Source organism: Vulpes vulpes, chromosome 9 (assembly GCF_048418805.1).
Source record: "Vulpes vulpes isolate BD-2025 chromosome 9, VulVul3, whole genome shotgun sequence".
Classification (NCBI taxonomy): Eukaryota; Metazoa; Chordata; class Mammalia; order Carnivora; family Canidae; genus Vulpes; species Vulpes vulpes.
In genome coordinates this window covers 8,240,481-8,267,622 of record NC_132788.1, presented here as the reverse complement: position 1 = coordinate 8,267,622, position 27,142 = coordinate 8,240,481, and the positions used below count along the sequence as shown (strand labels likewise).

Below are 27,142 nucleotides of genomic sequence, written 5' to 3'. Positions count from 1 at the left end.
ACAAATACCAGGTTTTTATTAGGCCATGCTCCAAAGTCATCATCTGGTTCCTAACTGTGATGATGAAGCATAGTTATGTTGGAAAATTTGAAATCATTGATTCTCAAGGGGTGGAAAAATTGTTGTGAACCCCACAGGGCAGGTTAAATAAGTGTGGAATGATCAGCCTCAGACTTGATGTACCACCACAAAGATCTAGAAAAATAGCAGAATAATCTGTTCCCGTCCCACCAGTTTGGTTTCATGGTACTGACAACCCCAGTTGGCATTGTGGACCATGAAGGAGCAAGATGAAAACACACCGGAGGGGGATGCCTGGGTGGCTCAGTGGTTGAGCGTCTGCCTTTGGCTTAGTAGTTGAGTGTCTGCCTTTGGCACAGGGTGTGATCCTGGAGTTCCAGGATCGAGTCCCACATCGGGCTCCTGCAAGGAGTCTGCTTTTCCCTCTGCCTGTGTCTCTGCCTTCTCTCTCTGTCTCTCATGAATAAATGAGTAAAATCTTTTAAACACACACACACACGCAGGAGGGAAACTTCTGGGATTCTCTAAGGATGTAATACATACATGTAAATATAATACCTCAGTGGGGAAAAAAAGGAAGAAATTGCTTCAAATCCTTCTGAAAAAAAAAATCCTTCCGATTCCATTGCTCACAAGCTCTATCTTCCAGAAAACACTAGAACACTATCGCAATTCAGCCGAGTTTTTTTGCCACTTTATAACAAGGTTCACCTTCCCTCCAGTTTCCAATAACACGGTCCTTGTTTCCACCTGAGATCGTATCAAAATGCCTTTACTATCAATAGTAAATTCAGGATTATTGGAGGTTCTCTGAGAAAACTGAGGATTTCACTCCAGAGGTCTCCCTTCCTTTCTAGCTTTCTCCAGAATCATCCTTAAACATCTTCACAGCACTGAAGGCTTCTCTGAGCCCACAGCTCAGACTCTTCCTGCCTCTGCCCATAACCTAGTTCTAGGGCTGCATCCACATGTTTAAGTTTTTGCTACAACAGCCCCCTGCTTCTCAGCACAAATTTCTGTCTCAGTCTATTCGGACCACTATTACAGAACACCATAGACCAGGGCAGGTGGGGGGGGGGGGGTGCTTATGAACGTTGGAAAAAGATTTAAGTAAACTCTATGCCCAACGTGGGGCTCACACTTACCACCCCTAGGATCAAGAGTCACGTGTTCCACTGACTGAGTCACCCAGGCACTCCCAACAGAAACTTATTTCTCATGGTTCTAGAGGCTGGGAAGTCCAAGATCAAGGCCCACGTGGGTTCAGTGTCTGTGAGGACCTGCCTCCTGGTTTGTAGATTGCTGCCTTCTGGCTGCATTTCACATGGAGGAGGGCACCAGGCAGGTCTTTTATAAGGGCACCGATGCTGTTTGTGAGGGTCCCACCCTCACGACCTAACCACCTCCAAATACCATTACATTGGGGATTAGCTTTCAACCTCTGAATTTCGGAGTGGGACACAAACATTCAGTCTATGGCACCCCACACCAAAGACAGTCATTGGGATGCCTGGGTGGCTCAGCAGTTGAGCATCCTGCAGGGAGCCTGCTTCTCCCTCTGCCTATGTCTCTGCCTCTCTCTGTGCCTCTCATGAATAAATAAATAAATCTTAAAAAAAAAAAAAAAAAAAAAAAGATAGTCATTGCCAGGGGCTGCGCAGGCCCTCAGCCTTCACTCGTTTCAACTCACCACTGCTGGGAAACTGACTCTCTGCAGAAAGACTGGCCAAATCCGGGTCCTCAGTCACCAGCATAGACAGACAGGTACTGGGGCTGGCTCCTTAGAATATTTATGATAAATCGACATCTGTGTCCCATGGTTCCTGTAGGCACCAACACCTGTACCTATATATATCCACTTTTCTCCCAAAACATTTGCCTCTCTTGGGATGCCTGGGTGGCTGAGCAGTTGAGCGTCTGCCTTTGGTTCAGGTCCAGATCCCGGGATTCCGGGATTGACTCCCACGTCAGGTTCCCCATAGGGAGCCTACTTCTCCCTCTGCCCATGTCTCTGCCTCTCTCTGTCTCTCATGAATAAATAAATAAATAAATAAATAAATAAATAAATAAATAAATAAATAATCTTTGAAAAAAAACTTGCCTCTCTTTCATGATGTACCTGCAAACTCAGCTATAGATTGTCCTGCGGACTCAGCCCACTAGGACAGCCACTCCAGAGGCTCAGGACCCTTGCTGCGCAAGTAGCTATGACATCGCCAGCTGCCTACAGCCCCCTGTGACGTCACCACCTGAACAACTTGGCCCGGCAGGGCTGTGGCCACTCCTGCAACCAGCGCAAGTGACAGAGGACCTAGATGACCACCACGCCCTCGAGAGAGGCCAGAGCTGCCAGCATCCCCACAGACGGCAACAGCAGATCCCCGGATGGTCCAGGAGCGGGGTCCCAAAATCAGGTGGGACCAGCGGCTAATGATGCCGTAGCATCACCTGAACAGCAGGATGTAGATCAGGCCTCTGTCGAGTTGGTGACCTCCAAACCCACATCAGCATCTGGGGACCAGGACAGCTATGCAGTGGCTGAAGGGCACAGCCAGGAGCCCAGAGAGGCCTCAAACACTCTACAAATGTCCACAAGCCCCCAGGACCCAGCATGGGATGGACAGGGGCAAGATTCCAGGATGATTCAGGGCCTTCAGACCTCCCAACGTGACTCCCTGGCGGGAGAAGAGACCCCACAATCGGCAGGCATCCCGGACAGAGAACAGGAATCAGCCCCAACCACCCCAAGCGCTGAGGTGCAGCCCTCCAGAACCGTGGATGCCCAGCCCATGGGGAGCGCTGCAGACACAGCTAGTCAGCCGCGCGGTCAGGACACCAGCGCCACAGAGTCTATGGAGGCGGATCCTGAGCATCTGGAGCCCGTGAGCCTTGACACCGAAGCTTTGCCAGGAGCTGAGTCCCAGGGAGTGACCGAAGGGGATTTGGGGGAGCGCTCCAGAGACCTGAGGAGGCCTTCAGTGGCCCCAGGAGGCAGTGGCCCGCCCTCGCCCGGCCCCCAAGAGGTGGCCCTGGGGGGGAGGTCCCTCGACTCCAGCCTTTGCATGGCCAACGAGGAGGACAGCTATATGCGCTCCATGACCAGCCTGCTGGGTGGAGGCGAGGGGTCCATCAGCTCCCTGGCAGACGTCCTCGTGTGGTCTGAGACCACCGTGGGCATGGCCTCGGCCCTGCTGGCCTCCGGCCACAGCTCGGTGACAGACCTGCTGCACAGCCCGGGGCCCAGCCTGCGCTCCGTCTCCAGTATCCTGGGGAGCACCTTCTCCTCTGGGCTGATGGCGGGGACCAGCCTGGCCCTGCGCTCTGTCACCCACCTGCTGGAGAGGGTGGAACAGAGGACCCTAGAGGGCGTCCGCTTGGCCGTGCGCTACCTGACCAGCCACCTCGCTCCCCACCAGGCCCATGCCAGCCCAAACTCCGGCTAGACCCCAGTAAGGGAGCCCTGGAGGACCGGCTTGGCAGCCTCTGAGAGGCCAGGGCCCCACATGCCTGCTCCCCTGCCCGCCCCTGCACTGGCCGGCTCTCCCCAGATCAGGCAATAAAGCACTGGAGAGCGTTTATTTTCTAAGCATGGAAAGGTGTCCCCCGAGGGCTTCTCGGGTTGTCCCATTGGGGGGCTGGAGATTAAAGTCCAGAAACAGAATAGACTGGCAGGACTGGAGGGCCAGGTGTAGGGGTCTCAGACTTGCAGACATTGACTCTGGCTAGACCTCCGACCACGTAAATATGTTCCTGAGGAAGTAAGGCCTGACCCTTCCCCAGGGCCTGCTGGCCTAGCAGGCTGGGGGGTGCCCTACCGGCATCAGGGGCTGTTGGGGGGGACCTGCTGGACCTCTCTAAGTGGGATTGAGAGGTCAGAGCCAGACCAGTGTGGGTTCACACCCTCATGCTGTTACTGGTCTTGGGCAAGCCACTTCACCCTCTGAATCTCCGGTTCTCCCCAGTAGGATAGAAAAGGAATCCATACCATGAGGATGTTTACGAGACGTAAGGAAAACATTGCAGGGCCTAACACATGGTGTCTGGCACTTAATGAGCTCACACATTACACGTGCTGTTACTATCCTCAGTAGACTGGGGACACGGCAGGAAAAGGGGTCTAGGTAGGGGGACCAACCATCCCTGTTTGCCTGGGATGTGAAGGGGTTCCTAGGACGTGGGACTTTCAGATTTTAAAACCAGGAAAATCCCAGGCAAACTAGGACAAGCCGGTCACCATAGACCCAGGCTTCTTTATAAATGTCTCTGTTGGAAAGGGAGCACCTGTTGTTGGAAAGCCACCAGCCCACCCTCTGTCTGCATACCGTGCCACACGAGGCAGGTGACTTGGTGAGCGGAGCTCCGGTGGCACATCAACCCCACTCTCGCCCCTGGTGCCTGTGCCGGTCGCACCCTGCACCCTTCCCTGCCTCAGCCCTGGCCGTGGTTTAGTTCATTCCACCGTCTCCAAGTGGGAGCCCTGGGCTGAAATCGGCTCATCGATGTATTTGCCTGTCCCATACGGTGTTTCTCAAATCTTGTGTTAATTTCTAACACTTAAAAGGCAGGATATTTTAACATAAAGTGACAGAATAAAAAAATAGATTCCTGCTTCTCTTAAAAAAACCTAGAGGCCTTATTTTTTCAAAGCAACCAGCAGCCCAGCTGCCCTCTTTAGAGACCTACCTGGCCTGAGGGGTGATTGATGTCACCTGGCCAGCACCCAGAGGCGCGCCTTTGCCACCCCTACCCCGCTGATGCCTCCCTCGAGGAAGTGCAATACCAGGCCCCAAGCGGATGCAAAGACAGACCAGGTGTGTCTACCCCCTCTTCTCCAGAAGCTGCTATTTCCAGTAGGTGAGACATGAACTGTCTTCATAGTGAAAGCGAAACTTCAGGGGAGGAAGATCATCAGTTCAGATCCTAGTAATCAGGGTCTTCCAGAGGAGCAACTGAGTCAGATCTGAAAAGAGAGGAGCGGTGGTGTTCCCCGACAGAGGGGACGGGAACACAAGCTGAGGCAGGTGTGGGAGAGTGGTGGGCAGCTCAACCTGAGCTGAACCCAGAGCCAAGAACAGGTGACCTGACTGCCAGGGTAGACCCCAAATGCTTTCCACAATTTCTGAACCAGGTAAGTGCCACTGTCTGGCAGAGAGAGACTGGCAAGGTGAAGGAAAGATTGGAAGGGACAGAAACCAAACTCAAGCCAGATCAGCTGCTGGGAAGAGCTGAAAAGCACCAAGACCAGGTGGGAGCTGCTGGACCCAGGCTGGGCCCTGTCCTCAGGGCTCCATCTCTGCAACTTTGCCCCCTGCCCCGCCCTCCCCAGCCCCAGCAGGCTACTTTCCTGGCGGCTGAGCCACCTTCCTGGAAAGACAGAAGCCTTGTTCTTACCAGCTGTGATGGGTTTGGGCCCCGTGCTCCCTCCTGCACCAATCACTGAGGCTCACACCCACCTAGGGGAATGGGGGGGCACCAGGGTCAGCCCGGCAGTGAGGGCTCCCCCTCCACAAGGGCTGCTAGACCAACACCATTTTGCATGTTGAAGAGTTGTAAGAGTGTGCCCTTGGGGGCCCTGCTGCCTCCAAACCTGTCCTACCTCCTATGAACTGTGTTACCTTAATCTCCCTGTGCCTCAGTTTCCTTATCCCTAAAATGTCAATAATAGCAGTACCTACGGCATCAGGCAGCCCTGAGGGCCACGTGAGTTAATGCGTCAAGTTCACAGCACAGTGCCTGGCACGCAGTTGAGTGCTGTGTGTGTTTGCAATCATTGTGATTCTAACTACAGAGGCTTCTATGGAACCATTCATTGCCAAGGACTGACTTTCCCTGCTTGCTCCGGCCTTCCTCTTTACTGCCCAATAAACAGTCATGTTGCAAATCCTCCTGGCAGCACATCTTCTCTGAAGGTGGGACCCCCCCCCCCAGGCATCCAGGTACTAGTGCACCCAGAGAGAAGGCCAGACGTGCACACTGGGGGCTGAGGGTGAGACATGGACAGAAGTGGGAGCACCCCAGCTCTGGATCAGAAGGCCAGAGCCAGAAAGGAAAGGGCCCAGGCAGGAACTTGGGGGAAAGGCCTGGTTCCCCAGGCAAGAGGGAAATGGTTCCCGAGACTCAGGAGCAGAGCAGGGGCGTGATCCAGCCTAAGCCCATGCGGGCCTCTGGGTGGCCAAATATGGAACAAGGGAAGCATTACTGGGGAGAGGCAGGTAGTGGGAACAGAAGGTGGCATGGAAGGGGGAGAAAGGAGGAGCAGTGGTCAGAATAATGGGGTGGAGGATGCCTGGGTGGCTCAGCGGTTGAGCGTCTGCCTTTGGCATGATCCTGGAGTCCTGGGATCCAGTCCCACATAAGGCTCCCTACATGGAGCCTGCTTCTCCCTCTGCCTGTGTCTCTGCTTTTCTCTCTCTCTCTCTCTCTCTCTCTGTGTGTGTGTGTATGTGTGTGTTTCTCATGAATAAAGAAATAAAACCTTTTTTAAAAATTAAAAAAAAAAAACAAAAAGAACGAATAACCGGGCGGCTGAATGGAGGGAACTCTCTGGTGTTGAGAACTGAAGCTTTGACAAAGTCATTAATTCGCCCCCACGGAACTGGAACCCCCTCACTCTTTCCCATTTATTTATTTTTAAGGTTTTATTTATTTGAGACAGAGGGAGACAAAGCAGGAGCAGCACGGGGAGGGACAAAGGGAGAGGGAGAGAGAGAAGCAGGCTCTGAGGGAGCCCCATGGGGTCATGGTCATGACCCTGAGCCGAAGGGCCCACCCTTTCTCCTTTACATGCCAGAACTCACACCTGACAACCACCAGCGCTTCTCCAGGATCAACACCCACCCTTTTGGGTGTTTGTCTGCCACTGAGAGATCGGCCTGCAAGCAGAGGTTCTGCGCAGAGACTCTTAGGCCGGGCTGAGATCCAGGGGTATGGGCCCAACATCGTGACTTCCGAGCCCCACAGGAACTGGAGCTTGGCGAAGGGAAGGGCGCAGATTAGTCCTGGCCCACGGCAGAAGGGACACTGTGGCCTCTCCCTGTGGCACAGTGGACACTGTGGTGGGTCATCCATCCCCTTCAATTAAGGACCTGTTCTCCCTGCTGCTGGGGGCGCAGTCAAGGGTCAGCCTTCAGTGCCAGCTCCTTCAGAGAGCTGTCCCCCCCATCGTGGCCAAGTCTGGGCCAGAGTCTACGGTATGACCGTCCAACTCCAGCTCTGGAGTGCCCCTGGGGCTGGCTGGGGCGGGGGCGGGGGGGGGGGGGCGGGAAACCTGGGGTTCGCACTGCAGACTCCACTCCCCTCCACCCGCTGGCTCTCAGATCCTGCGTTCCAGAGAACCCAACTTGTGACCAGTTTTGTTCCCATCTAAGATGCGTGGGGTGGGGGTGGGGGGTGAAGGGGACCTACAAATTAAAACTGTGGCAAATAAAATAAAATAAAATAAAATAAAATAAAATAAAATAAAACTGTGGCAAAAGTTCAAAGACGTTTTTTTTTTTTTTAAAGATTTTATTTATTGGGTAGCCCTGGTGGCTCAGTGTTTTAGCGCCGCCTTCAGCCCAGGGAGTGATCCTGGAGACCCTGGATTGGGTCCCGCATCGGGCTCCCTGCATGGAGCCTGCTTCTCCCTCTGCCTGTGTCTCTGCCTCTCTCTCTTTCTCTCTGCGTCTCTCATGAATAAATAAATAAAATATTTTTTAAAAAATAAAATAAAGATTTTATTTATATGACAGAGTGAGAAAGCACCAGCAGAGGGAGCAGCAGAGGGAGAGGGAGAAGCAGGCTCCCCACTAAGCAGGGAGCCTGATGTGGAGCTTCATGTGGGGTTTGATGCAGGGCTAGATCCCAGGATCTTGGGATCATGACCTGGGCGGAAGGTAGACGCTGAGCTGACTGGGAAGGTAGACGCTGAGCTGACTGAGCCAGCCAGTCATCCCCAAAGATGCTTGTTTTTTGTTTGTTTGTTTTTTTTGAAGATTTTATTTATTTGACAGAGTACAAGCAGGATTTTATTTATTTGACAGAGTACAAGCAGAGGGAGGAAGAAGCAAGTACCCCCACACACACACCCCCGCTAAGCAGAGACCTCCATGTGGGACTCAGTCCCAGGATCCTGGGATCATGGCCTAAGCAGAAGGCAGATGCTCAACCAAGTGAGCTATGCAGGCGCCCCCTCAAAGACGTTTTTAAAAAGAACCTTTGTTGTGAGAAAAGCTAGAAATTTGATGCCATCTTGAGAATGGTAAAAAGAAAAAAAAAAAAAAGGCTAAATGTTTGTCAGTATTTTTATTTGTTTTGTCCTTACGAAACAATGTTATTGTTTCGTCTACAGCCACTTGGCTAATTGGTTAAAGTCACCATGTGATTGTGGTCAAGTTTATAGGTTTGTCTGGACAAGGCCCGGATTCTCTCCAGGAAAGAGCGTCTCCAAAAGAAAGTGACCACAGCTAAGGGCAGTCCCCCCAGGGGGATGTAACAAAGTGTAAAAGTAAACTAAGGTCTTAAGTACACATATTTACATATTTAAATGGAAGGCTGGATGCTCTCCGGGCTAAAAGGAAGCCCCAGTTCCGAGGCTGCCAGGATCTTGAGCGTCCGGCCCCTAAGAGTGGAGGGTGCGCCCTCTGCTGGAGAGAAGGCCGAGGCCCCGCCGCGGGGACGTTGGCTTGGAGATTTGGGAGGCCCTCGTGAGAGAAAGGGGGGTTCAAAGAAAATTTTCTCTACCCACAACACTTCTGACACCAAATTGTGGGTTTTCCACACCAAGCAGTTCTCCAATTCTCTGCAGACCCCCACCTGGGTGTCCTACTATTCAGTTCTGGCGGTCATTTGGGCTAACACAAACCCTACAGGTTAAGGGGTGAGTCCCACCAGATTGCCCCACTTCAGGTGCCACTTGCAAGTAGCCGGTCCCCAGGTACCCGCTCTTCTCTCTGACCTGGCTACCAAGTCAGGGATTCCCACGACTCCCTCCTCTGGTTGGATGATGGGCTACAATAACTCGCAGAACTCAGGAAAACACTATCCCTGGTTTATTATAAAGGATATCATAGACGATACAAGTGAACAACCGGATGAAGAGGTACACAGGGCAAGGTCCAGAAGGGTCTCCAGCACAGGAGTTTCTGTCCGCCAGGAGTTGCGGTGTACCGCCATCCCACTCGTGGGAGCCTTCACCAACACAGAAACTCTTCAAACTCTCCTGTTTAAGGTTTTTATGGAAATTCCATTATACAAGGCAGCCCTGGTGGCTCAGTGGTTTAGCGCCGCCTTCAGCCCAGGGCGTGATCCTGGAGACCTGGGATCGAGTCGCCAGTGGGGCTCCCTGCAGGGAGCCTGCTTCTCCCTCTGCCTGTGTCTCTGTGTCTCTCATGAGTAAATAAAATCTCTAAAAAAAAAAAAAAGAAAGAAAGAAATTCCATTATATAGGCACAGCCGACTAAATCATTGGCCCAATCCCCAGCCCCTCTTTTCTTCCCAGAGATGGGAGAGGGGGTGCTGAGGGTTTTACCTCTCTAATTCCAGGATTGGCTCCTTGGTGACCAGCCCCCCCATCTCCAAGAGTCAATTCGCATAAACTCAGGTATCTTTGAAAGGGGCATAGTATGAATAACAAAATATGCTCCTCACATCCTTCTCACTGCTTAGGGAATTCCAAGAGCTTTAGAAATTCTGTGCCAGGAAGTAGGCAGGGGTGAGGCAGAGACCAAATATATATATATATATATATATATATATATATATATATATATATATATATATTTAAGATTTTGTTTGTTTGTTTGTTTGTTTGTTTATTTGAGAGAGAGAGAGAGCACAAACAAGGGACAGAGACAGAGGGAGAAGCAGACTCCCTGCTTTGGCACTCTGAGCTGTGTCCCTCCCAGAGAGGAGAAGGAGTTAAGGAAGCCTGTCTGTCCCCTCTTGGCTTTCCTTTGTCCTCACTGTAGGTGGTACTGCTCCAACCTCTCCCCCCACCCCTGCAACTGAATGGGGGTCTTCAAATAAAAACTACCTTTCCCAGAAGTTTCCTTTGACCACATGCTTCAGAAAGATCTGAGGCATTCTCAACTGTACTCCAACTCCATGAATTAAAAAATGCTCCTTAAAAAAAAAAAAAAAAAAAATGCTCCTTTGTGGGATCCCTGGGTGGCGCAGCGGTTTAGCGCCTGCCTTTGGCCCAGGGCGCGATCCTGGAGACCAGGGATCGAATCCCACATCGGGCTCCCAGTGCATGGAGCCTGCTTCTCCCTCTGCCTGTGTCTCTGCCTCTCTCTCTCTCTCTGTGACTATAATACATAAATAAATAAAAATTTTTAAAAAATGCGCCTTTGCAACTCTGAATTTTAAATATCAACCAATGAGGAAATAGGATTCACTTAAAACACCTGGTTTTGCCTCTGACCACCTGCATTTTATTAGTACTTGTCAAAATACAGTTTCTGGTGAGGAAAAACACCTCCCACAGAAGGCCTCCACCATACTGAAACTGAACAAGATAAGCAAGGTCCTCTAGCAAGGAGAGGAAGTTAGCAGGAGGAGGACCCCTGGCCAAAGATGGGTAAGTTGAGGCAGATGAGGGGAGGGCATGGTGGTGAGGCGGGAGAGAGAGGTTCTTGTCTCACAGAGCCAAAGAATGAATCTCAAGGACAAAGGGGAGTGAGTAAAGCGACAGAAGTTTATTAAGGAAGGATACAGAAGTTCTCAGGAGTGAGCAGGCTCCGGAAAGGGTTGCCAGGGCCTCCACTGACAGTGTTTTATTTAGAACTGACCAGGGAGCTGGTGGCCTTAGCATTCTTGTGACGTCTTGGTTTGAGGAAGGACTGGTGATAACATCCTTAATGGCTTCCTTCTTTTTAGGGTCTGATTAGTCTTTGTTGGTCACAGGTGACTGTCATAAAAAATAAAAAAATAAAAAAATAAAAGACACGTCCTCCCCAATACAGCTAGGGCAGGGTGACCTGGCTTTGTTCCCTTATCTCTGGTCCCCTCAGCATTTGGGGGATTCCCTGAGCCTCATCCGGTAGCCCCCTATCCATCTCTCCCTACCCAGCCTCACCTGTCCCTAACTCAGGGACAGATCATAATCGCTGGCCCCTGGATGGTCCTGGGCTTCGGGATTCAGCGCGTAATGCCCGGCTACGGAGTGGAACAGAGATGGGAGGGAGACAGAGCAGCCTAAGAACAAGGCCCAGGCCAGAAACTCAAGCGAGGCGCCCAGGTGGGCCCCCCCGGCCCTCACCCAGGGGTGGCCTGGCCGGACCGCAGCCGGGGCCAGGAGGCGGGTGTCACGGCGCGGACGCCAGGGTCCGGAGGAGCGAACCCGGGACGAGCCAGGGACGAGCCCCGGACGGGGCCGAGTGGCGCGAGCCAGGCCGGTGTCCCCACCCCCCCCCCCCCACCCCCACCCCCCCCCCCCCCCCCCCGGCAGGTGGCCAAGCGACAGATTTCCTGGGCGACCGGAGGGGCGGGGAGGGAAACCGCCCGGTCCTGCCACCTGCTGCCCGGGGCCAGAGCAGGCGCCCAGGTCGCGCGGCCTCAGAGACGCCGCTGGCCCGAAAACTGGGGCAGAGCCGGGGGCGCACCAAGGCCTCCCTCTGGGGGAGAAGCGCGGCTGCCGAGGGTCCCCCGGGCCGCGCGGGGGGCGCCGGGGCGGGCCCCCTTCGCCCCCCTCCGCCGCTGGGGGCCCAGCTCGGGGCCGGCCCGAGGGCGCGGCCGGGCGGGCGGGGGGCGGCGAGGACCGCGAGGACCGCGAGCCCCGCCCCGCCCCGCCGTGTCCCCGGCGACCGAGACCTCCGCGCCGGGCGGGGGCCGCGGGAGGGGGAGCCGGGCCCGGTTGCTACGCAACGGCCGGTGACGTCAGGCGATTGAGTTTGGTTCCCAAGGTAACTGGCCGGGCAGCTGGGCCGGGAACTATTTGTGTCTGTCCCCAGAGGGGCTGCGGAGCCTCCGGGGTCTGGCGCAGCCGAGGAAATGCGCCGCTGGCCCGCGGGCAGGCGGGGGACGGAACACAGAGGCCCTTTCAGCTCCGGAGGCCGGCGACCCGGGCGGGGCGGCGTCTGCGCCCACGGGAGGGCGCCCCTCCTCCGCTCCCGGCCGCCCCGGCTCTCTCCCCACGCCCGAGGGGGAGGCCCTGCACCGGCGGGCTTTGTCCTACTTATGAACGCCCTCCTGGGTGAACTGGAGGAAGAAAGGGGCTTCTGTGTGCAGCGCCCCCCCCCCCCCCCCCCCCGCTGCACACAGTAGGCGCTCAGCACAGCACTCCCGGGCGCTCCGATCTCCAGCGCCTCCCTACCTGTCCTCCGTGCCCTGGAGAGCGCATCAGCAGATGGGCTCCATAATCTGAGGGGCGGGGAGCACGATGCAGAAATGAGAGGTCCCCTTGTTCAAAAATGACCGAGGGACAATGTAGGAAACAGGCCCCAGTCCTGCCCACTAAGGACGAACTGCAAGACGGTGAAAGTGACGCGTATGTGCGGAAACTGAGGCAGGTGACATCAGCCATAGAGGGGAGAGGATAAGGTTCAAATCTGGAGTGGAAGAAGGTGAGGAACAAGACAGCAGGAGCAGAAAGACCATCAGGTGCGCAAAAACAAAGCAGTGACCCAAATGTGGGCCTGAGAGCTGGCCTCAGGTTGCCAGGAGAGCCCCTAGGGCCACAGGGGGCTGTAACGGGCTCTCAAGACTCAGGCGATGCAGGCTAGCCAGGCCTCTCAGGCCCTTCCCACTAATGGCACCTGGTACAAGAGGATAACATCAAGCCTCCCGCAGTCTGTCTCCAGGGAGCCACCACCACCTCCCCTGGCACAATGGGCCAGATCAGACCAGGCTGGATCCAGGGACCTGGATATCTGGGTCCAGGTCTCAGAGAACTGGAATGCATCAATGTCCAGACTGCTGTTTGCCCAAGAGCCCCGGCCACTCGCCTGTCCCACCCAAGGGAGGCATCTGCCCCATCCCTATAAACCTTCACATCTCTTGTCAACAGTCTGACTGCCGACCAGGGGCTCTGAGGACCAGAAGCATCCGGTATCTCTGAGAGAGCAGCCTCTGGACTGTCTTTCCCAGGCAGTGAATTTCCACAGCCTGATCCTCACTTGAGAAAAGCCTGAAGCCCTCGTCCTCTCCTCTCCTCTGGGTGAAGCAGGCTCCATGATCCTAGTTTCACAGACAGGACCTGTTCTAGGATGCACCCAGGCGCACCTCCTACCCAGATTCGCCAGACTCCCCCAGAGGATTCCTTGGGAACGGGCCCTGGGCCTAGGAACCAGAGCTGGTGCTCAGAACCAGCTACATAATTTGTGGGGCCTAGGGCAAAATGAAAATGCAAGGTCCCTTGTTCAAAAAGTATTAATGTCAAGATAGGGGTGGGGGGCATCTAGCTGACTCAGTTGGAAAAGCATGCAACTCTTTTTTTTTTTTTTTTTTTTTTTTTTTAGCATGCAACTCTTGATCTCAGGGTCAGGAGTTCTAGCCCCATGTTGGGTGTAGACAGTACTTAAAAATTTATTTATTTGACAGAGAGAGGAAGAGAACACAAGTAGGGGGAGTGGCAGACAGAGAGAGAGGGAGAAGCAGGCTCCCTGCTAAGCAGGAAGCCTGATGAGGGGTTGGATCTCAGGACCCTGGGATCATGACCTGAGCAGAAGGCAGATGCTTCACTGACTGAGCCACCCAGGCGCCCCTAAATAAATAAACTTAAAAAAAAAAAAAAAAAAAGAATGTCAAGATGGTGACAATAGAGCATTGAACCAAGCTCTGGGGCCTTGAGTGACTGCATGGGTTGTACACTCCCAAACCCGCCCCACCCGACTGGCAAGCCCTAGACACCCAGCAAGGCGTCTTCCTGCAGAGTCCACGTGTTCCCTGTCAGGGTCCATCTGTTAGCTTCTCCCCATGCTGTGGCCAACCACTTTGGGGGGCACTTTCTTAACCACCCATTTATCATAAACTGAGCTAGGGGTCCTCAGGCCCAGCAGATATCACATGGAGAGAATATGTCCAATACCTTCCCATCAAAGGACCAAATCATAGACTACTTCCAGAAATGTTCATTTATGCAAATGCCAGATGTTTGGTTCTCTATTTTCAGCTGAAGAACACTTGCTCTTGAAAAAATATATGAGGCATCTCTGTAAGATGGTGAAATGTGAAATGTAGCAGCTGATTGATGAGGGTTTGGCACTAATCAACATTAAAACAATATAGAAGAACAAAAGTCAAGGGCGTGTTTACAGCCTCTTAAGGTCTTTGTCACACCCATGGTACATCTCACTTCGCCCTCGGGGAATCAGGGGAAGGAATCTCTGCCTCAGCCCATTGGGTTCATCTTCACTCTAGGATCAATGGGGACAATGGTAAAAGACCTCCCCTGCCTGGGATCTCCTCAAGGGTCAGGTGGGTCTGCAGCCCCACTTCTCCTTCTTTCTGCTCCTGCCACCTCCCCGACCCTTCCACGGAGGTGACCCCAGGACAGCTCCCTGCTAGACTTCCTGTACACTAGCCTATGAAGTCTCTTACCCACCTGAGGCATCTATGGGCCCCTCCCACCTTTTTAATTGCCCTAGACCAGTTGTTCTTCACTCAACAGATCTTCACTGAAGACCTACTATGCACCAGATGCTGTTCTAAGCCTGGGGGTAAAGCAGAATAAGGCAGGCAAACACCTCTGCCTTCACGGAGCAGACATAAAGCAACCAAAAATACAATGCGATAACTTCCAACTTAGAAGTTCTATTAAACAACATCAGAATTATACAATAGAGAATATCTGATCTGGGGACAGACTATTTTTTTAAGATTTTATTTATTTGGGGGGCACCCTGGGTGGCTCAGCGGTTTAGTGCCACCTGCAGCCCAGGGTGTGATCCTGGAGACCCGGGATCGAGTCCCTGCGTGGAGCCTGCTTCTCCCTCTGCCTCTCTCTCTCTCTCTCTCTCTCTCTCTGTGTCACTCATGAATAAATAAAGAAAATCTTTAAAAAATAATAAAAATAAATTTTAAAAAAGATTTTGTTTATTTATTTATGAGCTACATGGAGAGAGAGGCAAAAACACAGGCAGAGGGAGAAGCAGGCTCCCTGCAGGGAGCCTGATGTGAGACTCGATCCCAAGATCCCAGGATCACATACTGAGTGAGTCAAAGGCAGAGGCTCAACCACTGAGCCACCCAGGTGCCCTGGAGGCAGTTACTTTAGATCAAACTTCCTCTGGGGACAGAGGAAGGGCTCTCTGAGGCAGCAATAAGAGGCCAGGCACTCACCAGTTTGAAGGACAAGCATCATCAACCCAAGCAAGTTCAAAGGCTCTCAGGAAGTTGGGATGTTGGGTTCACAGGAACAAATGGTGAGTTTAGAATAAAGTGAGTGCTGAGAGATGAGGCCAGAGGCAGGGCCAGAAGAGGTAGGGCCTGGAAGAAGAATCCAGAAAAATCCAGAAGAATTCATTGGGTGGTTTTAAGCAGGGCAATTATGGCAATTACCTGTTTAAAGCCTCACTCTGGCTACTGGGCAGAGAAGGGATTCACTGCACGTACCACCTGCTGTTTGGCGCATGTTTGCCCTTCAGGCTTGATTGCTCCTACCTGGTGTTTGTGCAATAGCCTCTTTGCTGCTTGAGGGTGGAGGCCAGTCCTCGGACTTGTTTGGATCCCCATACCGCCTTGCATCGAGTAGGTGCTCAGTAAGTATTTACAAGTCAACTAGCTGACACTTTTGTATCTGCAAGGATCTTCTGGAGTCTTGCCTCTCGGTCCAGCATCAGCACCACCTGGGAGCTTATAGGAAAGTTAGAATCCCAGGCCCCACCCAGACCTCCTGAATCAGTTTGCGGTTTAGTAAGATCCTCCAGAAATTCGGATGCACAGTAAAGTTTGTGAAGCCATTCTAGAGAGTAGAATAACTGGAGGGCCAGACAAGGAGGTGGGGAAGCCGGGAGGTGAGCCCGGAGGTGAACGCGGGTGCACAGAGTGGGCTCACTTGAGGAGTCTCCCTTAAAAGTGCCAGCCACCCTGAGTCACTGAGTCTGAGAAGAGCTCAGACCAGTAATAAAGCTAATATCTGGTGCTTTCTATGTGTCAGACACTGGTTTCTCAATCGTTTCCATGAGTTAACTAATTCTGTCTTCACGGCTGCACTGTTACAACCTCCCTGCCAATACTGCAGATGAAGAAATCGAGGCCCCGTGAGGCTGGGGTTATTCCAGAATCTTCAGCAGGTACACACGCATTTGGCGGTACCTGGCGTCCACACAGGGCCTGTTCTGATTGGTCGCTGCCTGCCCTACTGATTATTCAATGTTTTGAATGTCGCCCTGGTTACGGAGCTGGACGGAAGAGGCATGATCCCAAGCAGTCCCCCGCGCCGGAGCCACCCTCTAAACCACGATCCTCTGTCCATCTAGCGCCTTCACCACCCAGGGCCAGCACACCTCAGGGACAAGAAATGTGTGTCAAAGTGTTTTTTGCGGGCTATAAAACCGAGTATGAATGCTAAGTGCGTAGACTCCTCCGGGCAGAAGGGAGAGAAGCCAGTGAAAGCTGCAAAAGCTGGGCCGCCAGGGGCCAGCGGAGAGACCGCTGTCGGGAATCCGAAAGGAAGGCCTCGCTGAGTACGAGCCCCCGCGATCAGCCCTCGGGGAGGCTCTAACTTCCCAGGTACCCTGAGGCACTAACCCGGTTAGGCTGGGCGTGTCTTCAGGCACTGACTGGACCTCCTGGTATCGACCACTAGAGGGCGCTGCTCCCCAGCCTTCGTCCCACCCGACCCCACCTGCTCACCAGAAACTAGGACTTGGAAGGCGTCTTAGCGAGCAAGCACCAGGGGCTTTGAGAAGTGGAAAAGGAGGGAAGGCAAGATGGAAGGGGGACTTATACACGTTGTCCTTTTTTTTTTTTTTTAAGATTTTATTTATTCACGAGAGACACAGAGAGAGAGAGAGAGGCAGAGACAGGCAGACGGAGAAGCAAGCTCCGTGCAGGGAACGTGATGCGGGACTCGATCACTGGACCCAGGATCATGCCCTGAGCCGAAGCCAGACACTCAACCGCTGAGCCACCCAGGCGTCCCATGCACGTTGTTTATACACACTTTCAACCCCCACGACACTCTGCTGCAGGAGCTCTTGTTCCCATTTTGCAGATGAGGGAGCTGAGGGCCAAAGATGCTGGATGAGATTCCCCCAAATCGGGAGGCTAGGGAGAGGCAGAGCTGGGTCATCTGAATCCAACCTCAATTCCCAAAGGGGCCACGAGTAGATGCCAGCTCCTCCGGCCCTGTCACGTGCCTGGTGTCCCTGCTTCCGTGGATCCTGTATTGAGTGGTGGCCATAACCTCTCTACCGCATCCCCTGCTGTGTGCCAGCAACAATTCCAACAGCCAGCTCAGAAAAATGGACCCTTCTCGAAACTTCTGAAGTCATGGTCTCCCGTTTCATTGCTCTCTGGCCGTCAGGGATCCCTACCTGCCCCCAACACAGCAGCCTCCCGTTCTGACAGATTCTGGGGTATCCTCTGATCCTAGCCTCAAATTCGACAACCCTTCCCCACCCCCAGAGACCCTACAGATTCGGCTTGGCCCCCTGGCACCCCGCGGCAAGGAGCAGTGCAAATAAACAAGGGGACATTTGAACCGAGAAGAGCTGTGGTTGGGGCCAACGACTTTCTTCTCGGCTCCCACCAACTCCTTTTATGGCCTCTGGGTCCAGTTCCTTCTTCATAACAAGTCAGAGCTGGAAAAGGCCTCAGGAGTCACTAGGTCCAACTCGAGCCAACACTTTCCTTTAATGCATAACCCCCCCCCCCCCCCACCGTGCTGCCTCCCAGTCTGCAGGCAGGTTCAGGAGACCAGGGCAGGGAAGCACCCCGCGCCGGCGGGAAACTCCAGCCCCGGGCGGAACCTGGGCACGCCGTCGGCCCAGGTGGCCCAGTCCCACACCTGCAGCGCGGGGCGGGGGTGGGAGCCCAACGGCCGCTTCTGCTCAGGCCCCGCCCCCGGCTTGAGCTGCTCCAGCTCCACCCCGGGGGCGCCCTAACCAACATCCACTCGGGCCCCTCTCGCTCGGACCGTTTCCCTCGCTCTGCCCCGGGAGCGAGGGGCAGCTCGCGTGTCAGAGCGCACGTGCGTGTAAGTGATCCTGTGTGTGCAGGAGGAGCGTGCGCGCCGCCGAACACGCGTCCGGGCCGGCGCGCGGGGGTGCGTGCGCCCCCTACGGGCCGGCCGCCCCGGCTGCCGCAGCTGCCAGGTGGCGTGTGCAGCGCTGCGTGTGCCAGGCGGGTACCAGCCCGGGCCACCCTGCCCTCGCCTCGCGGCCAAAGCATCCGGAGCGTGGGGGCCCCGGGTTCTCCGGCCCCAGGCACGGGCCTCCCCTCCCGGTCCAGCGGTCTCGGTTTTGCCGGGCCTCCGCGCTCCGCCGGCCGGGGGCGCTCCGGGGCGGGGGCCGAGAGCAGCCCCGCCCGGGCCGGCCGCGGGGGTGGCAGGGCTGCGGGGCGCGCGCCGCCTCTCCCCTGCCGCCCCCGCCCCGGCGCCCCGTTGGGTTTTTCCATGACTGCATCCGGCCGCGGGCCGCCTTTGTTCCCGCCGTCCTGACGAGCTGGCCCGCCTCTCCGCCGCGCGCCGGGGTTTTTCCAGGGCCCCACTGGAGCGTGGAGGAGCGGCGCCCTCGGCAGGACCCCCGCGATCCCCAGCGGGAGGCCGAGCCCTCTCCGGCCGCAACGCCCCGTCCCCCGCCCCCCCGCCCCCAAAGCCAAGTCCCGCGACCCCCGAGCCTTACATTTGTGCGCTAAATTGACCCCCCGGCCCGCGCGCCCCCTCTCTTGGGAAGCGCAGATGGCGCCCCGTGGCCCTCCCGGCGGTGCGCGTTGTGGGCGAGGTCAGATGGCGGAGGGTCCGCGGAGCCGCTCCTCCGGCTGCAGAAGGGCCTCGCGTTTCTCCCGCGGGGCAGGGGCGCAGAACCGAGGCGCGCGCAGCCCCCGCCCCCCGGGAAGCCGGGCACCCTCGCGGCAGTGAGCTCCCCTGCGCCGCGAACCCCCTCCCCAGCCTCAGGAAGGAAGGGGAGAGAGGCGGAAAGGGGGGTGCCCTGGGGTGAGGGCGGGCACGGGATCCTCACGGCCGCGGGCACTGTGCCCGCAGCCCCGTCCTGTGCAGCTGCGCCCCGTTCAGTGTGGTCTCTGCGCAGCGGGGCCCGTGCGCGCCTGGGGAGCCTCGGCCGTTACTCGGCTGTGCTGGCGGGAAGAGCGGAGGGAACCGTGTTTGCCTCGGAGCGAGGCAGACGCTCCGGGCGGCCTCCAGCCCGGGGTAAGGTGGCGAGGGGACCGCCTGGGCGGAGGAAGGGGTTCTGGGTTAAGCGGGTGCCTGGCCTCGTGGGGGTTTGGGAAGCCCTGGCTGGCCCCTCCCCGCGGCCCAACCGGAGGCGGCCCCACGTGGCCAAAGATCAAGAGGTAGAGGTGGGAGGAGGCCGAGGGATAAGGAACGTCCAGATCCAGGAGGCCCAGGGCTCTCGCTGGGGGTAGGCGGGATGTCCCTGCAGCCCTTGAGTGCGCTCCTTTCCTCCTTCCCTGGTGCCTTAGCTTGTGTCCTAAACGGTCGTGGGGGAACCTGACTGCCCTGAAAGGGTGGCTGGAAGCAGGAACACAATCCAGTTCCCCAAATGGTGACATCCTGGCTTCTCCTTCCTTCTCACTACACCTTGCAAAGGGGTGCAAGTCCCGTGCAAGGTCTTAGATAACAAGGACTAAGTTGTCTAACCACAGTTCTCACCAGTCCTATCTGGCCAGGGATGGCTGTGGGTACAGCAGGTTAGTAGGAGAATCTGCTGGCACTAGCACTCTGTTTGCTCTACCTTTTCCCTCAGCTGTCTTGTCCATTTGTCCTTCACCCTCCCTGCTCTTGGCCAGGCTGAGAATCTTAATCCCAGGCCTTAACTATTCTCAGTTCTCTCATCTCTAAAATCAGAATATACTGATTGTGTCTATTTCCCAGGGTGGTGATAGGGATTAAATGAATTTCTATGGGCTTAATATATATAGAGAGCCTGGCACATTGCAAATACTAAACATTTGCTACCGTTATTGAAGGGTAAGGGACTTCTCCAAGGTCACACAGTAAGTGGAAGTTTGACTCCAGCCCAGATCACCTGGTTTCAGAGCCCGTGCTCTTATGCTGTGCTGGTCAAATTTTGCAGTAGCAGAATCGGGAAACAGTACCCATGTACGTAGCTCATCCGCAAAGTCAGGGAAAATCACAGGTGTTGGGGGTTATGAGACATTTTTCTAGGGAAGGGCCACATTCATAATAGTGATGTCTGACCTAGTTCCCACTTTGTGGTTGTTAAAATTGTTATATGGCTTTTTTAAATTACATATGTTAATCAAGAAATTTATGACAAACCGGTAATTACCTTGATGGTAGAAAACTCCAGGTCCTTCTAGCAGTAATGCGAATCCTATTTCATATTTCAAATGAACTATGACATTTCTTTTTTTTTTTTTTTAAGATTTTATTTATTCATGAGAGACACAGAGAGAGAGAGAGAGAGGCAGAGACACAGGCAGAGGAAGAAGCAGGCTCCATGCAGGGAGCCCAACTCGGGACTCGATCCCGGGTCTCCAGGATCAGGTCCTGGGCTGAAGGCGGCGCTAAACCGCTGAGCCACCTGGGCTGCCCATGACATTTCATTTCATATTTATTTTTTTGCCCAGCATCGCAGCAGATGCTATGCAGGCAGGGAGAGCATTCATAGGAGGCAGAGAACTTACTCCACTGCCTTCTTGTGGAGACAATACGTGTGTCTGTGTAATGGTGATATCTTAAAAGTGCTAACAGGACTAGTTTAATTAGTCGTTTGAGGCACCTAGGTGGCACAGCAGTTGTGTGTCTGCCTTCGGCTCAAGTCCTGATCCTGGGGTCCTGGGATCGAGTCCTGCATCAGGCTCCCCGAAGACAGCCTGCTTCTCCCTCTGCATCTCTCATGAATAAATAAATAAAATATTTAAAAGAATAAAAAACAGGATCCCTGGGTGGCTCGGTGGTTTAGCACCTGCCTTCGGCCCAGGGCATGATCCTGGAGTCCCAGGATCGAGTCCCACATTGGGCTCCCTGCATGAAGCCTGCTTCTCCCTCTGCCTGTGTCTCTGCCTCTCTCTTTCTCTCTGTGTCTCTCATGAATAAGTAATTAAAAATCTTTTTTAAAAATTTAAAAAAATAAAATAATAAAAAACAAGTAGCCGGTAATACCTGATGAGGACCCGTGGTGGGCAGACCCAGGTGGTCCCATGATCCTTCCTCCTGGTCTTCATGCCTTTCTAAAACCAGCTTGCCAAGTGGATGTGGGGCTTGTTCTAACCGATAGAATAAGGCAAAGGTGCCGGGGATGGCTGTGATCATGTGCATCTGATTACATAATAAGACATTGCAAGGACCATCTCTCTCTGATCCCTCCTCCTCACTGGCTTTGAAGAAGCGAGCAGCTGTGTTGTGGACAGTAGAGAGGGTGGGACACTGAGGTACCAGCTGAAACAGGCAAGAAACTGAGCCCTCTGCCCCACAACCTGCAAGGACCTGAATCTTGCCAATGACCACCATGCAAGCTTGCAAGCAGATCCTGCCCCAGTCGGGCCTCAGAGGAGGCCCAGCCCTGACCCAAGTCCAGCAGAAGACCGTTAAGCCTTGCCCAGACTTCTGGGGAGAAACTGCAAGCTCATAAACGTGTGTTGTTTCAAGATGCTACGTTTGTTGTTGTATTGCTGTATTGCACAGCAACAACAGAGCACTGATGCAGGATCTGTTAGGGGAAAGGTCCTGCATGGGGGTAATAAGAGATTCCAAAAAGTGTAAGGGATCCAGCGCTTCAGGAGCTTCCAGGCAGTCAAGGTGAGAAAGGAAACAGCATGGTTGCACTCTCTGACAAAAGGAAAGTAATGTTTCTAAAGAGGCACTTGATTCCAGAGTCTAAGAATTTGTCACATGGACTGTAGATTCTGAACAGAGCACAGAGTCTGCAGGGCCTGGATCTTCCTGTAGTTCAAGATCTGCCCGATCCTGCCTTCCTGCCTGCCTGACCTCTTGCCACATCACCCTCTTGTTCACTGTCCTCTCTGGGGACTGCTTTTCTGCTCTTCTCCCTTCCCTGCTCACTGCCTCCTCCATTTCCAGAACCAGCTTGATCTGTGGCGTCTTCTACGAAGCTGTCTCTAATTCCCCAGCAGAACTAACCACTTCCTCTTGTTTTCCCAAATTTTTATTATCAAAGGCCTCATATTGTATTATTCGTTTCTGATATTTTACTGAGCATCTACTAAGTGTTAGGCCTCCTGTTAGGCACCAGAGATACTGTCCCAGATATAGCACAGAGCTGTCCTTGGGGCCCCAGTCACAGGCCAATCCTCGCCTGTGGGTTAGGCCGGGCCCCTTCTGCATCCTTGGCACTCAGCAAACCTGGCCACTGTTGGTTGAGTGAATAACAGGCTCTGCAGGCTTCCCCTTGGTATCTCGTGAGGGGTTCCTGGCCTTATGACAGACTTTTTGAGGGGTGAGTCAACTGTCAAATATGCTCCCACGTAGCTGAGTCAGTTGGCTATCATGATTTAGTGATGTCCATGGGAATACCACCTTCCACATGTCAACAGACATGGACTTAGTTTACCTGTAATTGATAGAGGGCTTTGGGGGCTGACTCATTAATAGGTTCAGTGGCATTTTAAGGTTGTTCACGGCTCCACCGTATGGGGAGATCAGGATCTCCTGTGCCAGTGAGAGGAGGTGTATGCATCTAATTTATCTAAAAATTGAAGGACGTTAGCAGCAAGTTAAAAAGAAAGGGGGCCAAGACGTGACCGCCTTAGTCCTTGTTGCCTGGCACCGCTGCTGGGTGTTTATAAAATGGGATTTTCAATTCCCTGGTAACTAGCTGCAGCCCTAACTGACAAGATTTCGAAGGCTGCTGCCCATGCTGTCAGGTAAAGTTTGGAAATGTTTGAGGGCCTGGAGGGCACAGACTGTGGTGTTTGGCTGTTGCCAGGGGAGTGGCCGGCTCCATCCTTTCACTGGGCCCCCTCCCCAACCTCCTGGCCATCCTGGACAGATATTTGGCCCCTTGTTCTCTGTTTCCTGGAGAGTTTCCTTCCCCCAGCAACCTAGCCCTATGGGAGGGATGGGATGCTGCCCCCAAGTTCCCCCATCTGTGGGGTCCTAGAAGCCCATCCTGGGGCTGCCCTCAAGATCCTGCATCCTGCTGTATATCAGGATTTCTCTGGCTGTGGCCCATCTTGCACCCAGGCCTCCATTAATCTCTGCCTAGAATTTCCAGGCAACTCCTCAGATCCTCCAGTGGGAACACCCACCCCATCCCCAGACACCAAACAGGGCTCGGAGGGGTCCTTTTTTGGAGTAAGATGAGCTTCCTGGAATCCGACCAGATTCATTCCCTGGAACTTGTTTACTATGGACTGCGGCCTCTCCTGGGGAGTGGTGGTGAGCCTTCTCCCCAGCGGTGAGGAACCAGCCTTATTTGTTTCCTCACTGCCCAGAGTTCGCCCTCCCTCCGTCCCTCCCAGGCAAAGCGGATGTCCCCTTTAAATTTAAACTGCAGGGGGAAATTACCTTGAGAATGGCCTAAAAAGCTGCCCCTAGGGACGCCTGGGTGGCTCAGGGGTTGAGCATCTGCCTTCAGCCCAGGGTGTGATCCTGGAGACCCAGGATCAAGTCCCACATGGGGCTCCCTGCATGGAGCCTGCTTCTTCCTCTGCCTCTGCCTCTGTCTCTGTCTCTCATGAATAAATAAAATCTAAAAAAAAAAAAAAAAAAAAACTGCCCCTCAGCCCCATAATTTAAAAGACCCTCCCATGAAAGGTGTCCCTTCTAGCCTGTCTCCTACTACTCTTTGGAAGAAAAATGTCAAGGAAATAAATGTAGCAGCCTCCCTAGAGCTGGACCATTTTTAGGGTCCTATATTCATACCTATTTTTCTGTTTCATCCTTAGAGTTTGGTGACCTGAATTTTGGCCCGATGTCTTGGCTGGGGGCCTGGCATGCCTTGACTCCCCCCTCAGACTTGGCATGAGATTTAGAAGGATTGCCTGCTGCTGTACTCTGTGTGTGCCCAGCCCCAAACTCCACTCCCAGGAACATCACTCCAGAGGCCACAGTGAAGACATCTCTCCAGGCTCTGATCTCTTCCTCCATCAGACAGTTAGGCCCCAGGCAGTTTCCAGCTGATGGTGTGGGATTAATAAACACAGCAGGAAGTCTTTGTTCTTAAAAAAAGAAAGTTCTATTTAAAAGAAAAAATAGTTATGCACATAACCAAAAATTCAAAACACCAAAAAAAATTATCTCCAATACCCGTGTTCTTCAGATCCATTCTGTATAAGTAACTATATATGGTGTTCCTTGTTTCTTCCAGACATTTCTAAGCCCTCACCCCATTTCACCCCCCCCCCATCCCCACCATGGAACAAAAAGCTCTGGTGTTTGCCAATTTTCATGGTGTAAATACTCCCACCATGGCTGATTTCAAGCTACCAACGTGATGTCAGCAAATGCAGAGTTAGGAAGTAGGCATGATTAGCTAGGGATGAGAGCCAGCTCCGCTCTCCATAGTAAAATTACATGTACATCATTAAACACACAGCCAGACACACACAAATGGAATCATCTGACACCTACACTTTCCTTCTTACATTGTCCTGAACCAACTTCCCAGGAAGATGAAGCCAAGTATAGCAAGCACCACACCGGAATGGATGTATCAACCCATCTGGTCCTCATTTAAGACAATAGATGGGGAGAGTCTGTCATTGAGAATCGTGTGACAGAAAACTATGAAGGGGCATCAGGTAAACTACAGGGTAAGGGATTTTAAGAACCTGATTAGTGGGGCAGCCTGGGTGGCTCAGCGGTTTAGCGCCGCCTTCAGCCCAGGGTGTGATCCTGGAGACCTGGGATCGAGCCCCACATTGGGCTCCCTGCATGGAGCCTGCTTCTCCCTCTGTCTCTCTCTCTGTGTTCTTATGATTAAATAAATAAATCTTTTAAAAAAGAGAGAGGGAAAAAAAAAGAGAGAGAGAGAGAGAGAACCTGATTAGTGAGATGTCATTTTCAAAGAATAAAACCTTTGAGTAAATGAGGAAACAATATCTTAATTTCTAATCAAGTACTTAGGGATTGAATGAACCCTTAATTCAGGGCTTGATTTAAATTGCTCTGCCAGGGGTAGGAGGGGGGAAATGTTTCACCTAGGTCCTTTAAAAACTTCAGATGGGGGCTGAAAGGCACCTTGCCCCCCACCCCTACCCCTATGGGGCTCCCTGCTCAGCAGGGAGTCTGCTTCTCCCTCTCCCCAGCCCCTCCCTCTCTGCTCGAGCTCTCCCTCACTTTCTCTCAAATAAATAAAACTTTTAAAAACAAATAAATAAAACCTTCAGAGGGTTGATCAAATTTCGCAGCTAGAGAGAACTGAGGAATCTAAAAACCTGGAGAGAGGAGTCGAATGAGTGGAGTCACATGCAGGCGTGTGACCTTGGGCTTCCTTGATCCTCTTCAGAAGCCGTGGACAACCCAGCCCTGACATCCGCCAAATTACTCACTTTGGTGGCTGCCCAGGACTCCCTCTGAGCTCCATTAGGAAACATTTGTTTTTTGAAAACAAGCACTTGAGAAGGGATTTCAACTCCCTGGGTTTCTGGGTGACTTCCTCTGTGGCTGGCTTGTCCCTCAGCCCCCTGGCACCTCTGTCAGGCATTCTGAGCTTCCTGCAGTCTTTGTCAGAAAGAGGATAATTAGGGCTGATGTCCACCTGGGCTCGGTTGGTCTGGGTCATTCCTCGGGAAAGCTGCTTCTCATAGACAGTTGAAGTGGAATTTCAAATGACAGTAAGTAACCTTGGGAACCCAGGGGGGCCTCATGCCGGGCTGGCCTCTGTGAACCCCTCCACGCCTTAAACCCCAGGAATAGAGACAGGAACACAGGTTGAGCATTCCAACCACAAACTGTTAGTTTACTGGAGAGGAATTGCTTCCAAAGTATCCATCCCCGGCCTAGAACTGAGCAGGGGATTCATTCCAAGTGCTAAGATGCACTAGGGTATAAGCTTCCCTACACACAGCCCCCCAGCTGTTGGTGTGCGGCAGGAGCTTACGGGTGACCCCCAGCAGCACCCCAGGCTCCCTTTGAAGCATGTGGGGGATCCCTTTTAGGAAGCAATCCTTCAGGCCCCAACTTTTCCAGGGATATATCTCAGACAAAGCCATTGCTAATGGGAATATGGGAAAAAATAAAATGGGCAAGTACAGCTAGCACGAGTATACAGAGCTTGGGAGACTGTGAGGTTGGAACCAGATGGCTGGGAACTGTCTTTGGCTCCCTCCATACATGAGGACAATGCCCTCTCAGTTAGTTTAGGGAACAGGAGGAGGAGACCTAGATGGTTATGAGGGCCAGATAACTCAGAAATGACTTCCTTGTGTTTGAGGGAGCTCAAGATGGTGAGCCCACCACTTGAACTGGATCGAATTGAACTGGATTGAATAAATAAATAAAATCTTTAAAAAAATAAACTAAAATAAATAAAATAAAATAAAAGCCACAGGCTGATAAAAGAGGCTTGCCCTGGGAAGAAAGGTCACAGTCTTTAGATTTATTCCTCCAAGCTGCCATGTTCCAGGATATGGTTTAGTTTATTGGCAGGTATGTTTCAGAACACCCTTGGGGACAGGAAAAATAGCCATGTATTTCTGGGGGAGTTCAGGACAGAGTAATTCTCAAGTGGATTTACTCACATCGTCAAGACTAGACTGGCCTCATTCACTTAGGCTGAGGGGTAGTAAAGCAGAAGACTTTGATCCTCCCAGTAGATAAACTCTGCACATTCCACCGCCTTCTGTGGGGAGAGCAGAGGGCTCCAGAACCACACTGAGGAGAGCCCTCCTAGGGCAGGCCCAAGTGAAACTCAGCGAAGGGGGAGGAGGGCTGGCTTGAGTGGAGGACTCAACAGAGAGAATCAGGGGACCGGCTTAAAGGACCACACGGGACACAGACAGTCCTGGGGGGGGGGGGGGTTGTCATTCAGGGTCAAGGTGGAGGGAAAGGTTGCAGCTGCATAACATCAAGAATATTGGCAAAAGGACAGATTGA

At 53.3% G+C, this 27,142-nt stretch overlaps 1 protein-coding gene and 1 long non-coding RNA gene across 4 annotated transcripts; one reads left to right on the top strand and one right to left on the bottom strand.

Annotated features, from left to right (window-relative positions):
• Positions 1-2,660: 2,660 nt before the first annotated feature.
• Positions 2,661-3,464, top strand: TEX44 (testis expressed 44). The gene has a single exon (XM_026006187.2). The coding sequence runs from the start codon at positions 2,661-2,663 to the stop codon at positions 3,462-3,464; it is 804 nt and encodes a 267-aa protein (XP_025861972.2).
• Positions 3,465-9,028: 5,564 nt separating this feature from the next.
• On the bottom strand, positions 9,029-11,747 carry LOC112925436 (uncharacterized). 3 transcript variants are annotated; one of them, XR_011994124.1, is made up of 4 exons: positions 11,516-11,747; positions 11,078-11,157; positions 10,791-10,909; positions 9,029-9,406 (listed from the first exon to the last, which is right to left on the bottom strand). It is a non-coding gene; the product is annotated as an uncharacterized lncRNA (long non-coding RNA). The 3 variants fall into 3 exon arrangements; XR_011994126.1 differs by having other exon boundaries at positions 11,604-11,747; XR_011994125.1 differs by lacking the exon at positions 11,516-11,747 and adding an exon at positions 11,261-11,438.
• Between the last annotated feature and the right edge of the window lie 15,395 nt (positions 11,748-27,142).

What these genes read in the sequence shown, in the direction of transcription:
- TEX44 (XM_026006187.2), top strand. Translation starts at nt 2,661, where the DNA reads ATGATTCAGGGCCTTCAGACCTCCCAACGTGACTCCCTGGCGGGAGAA.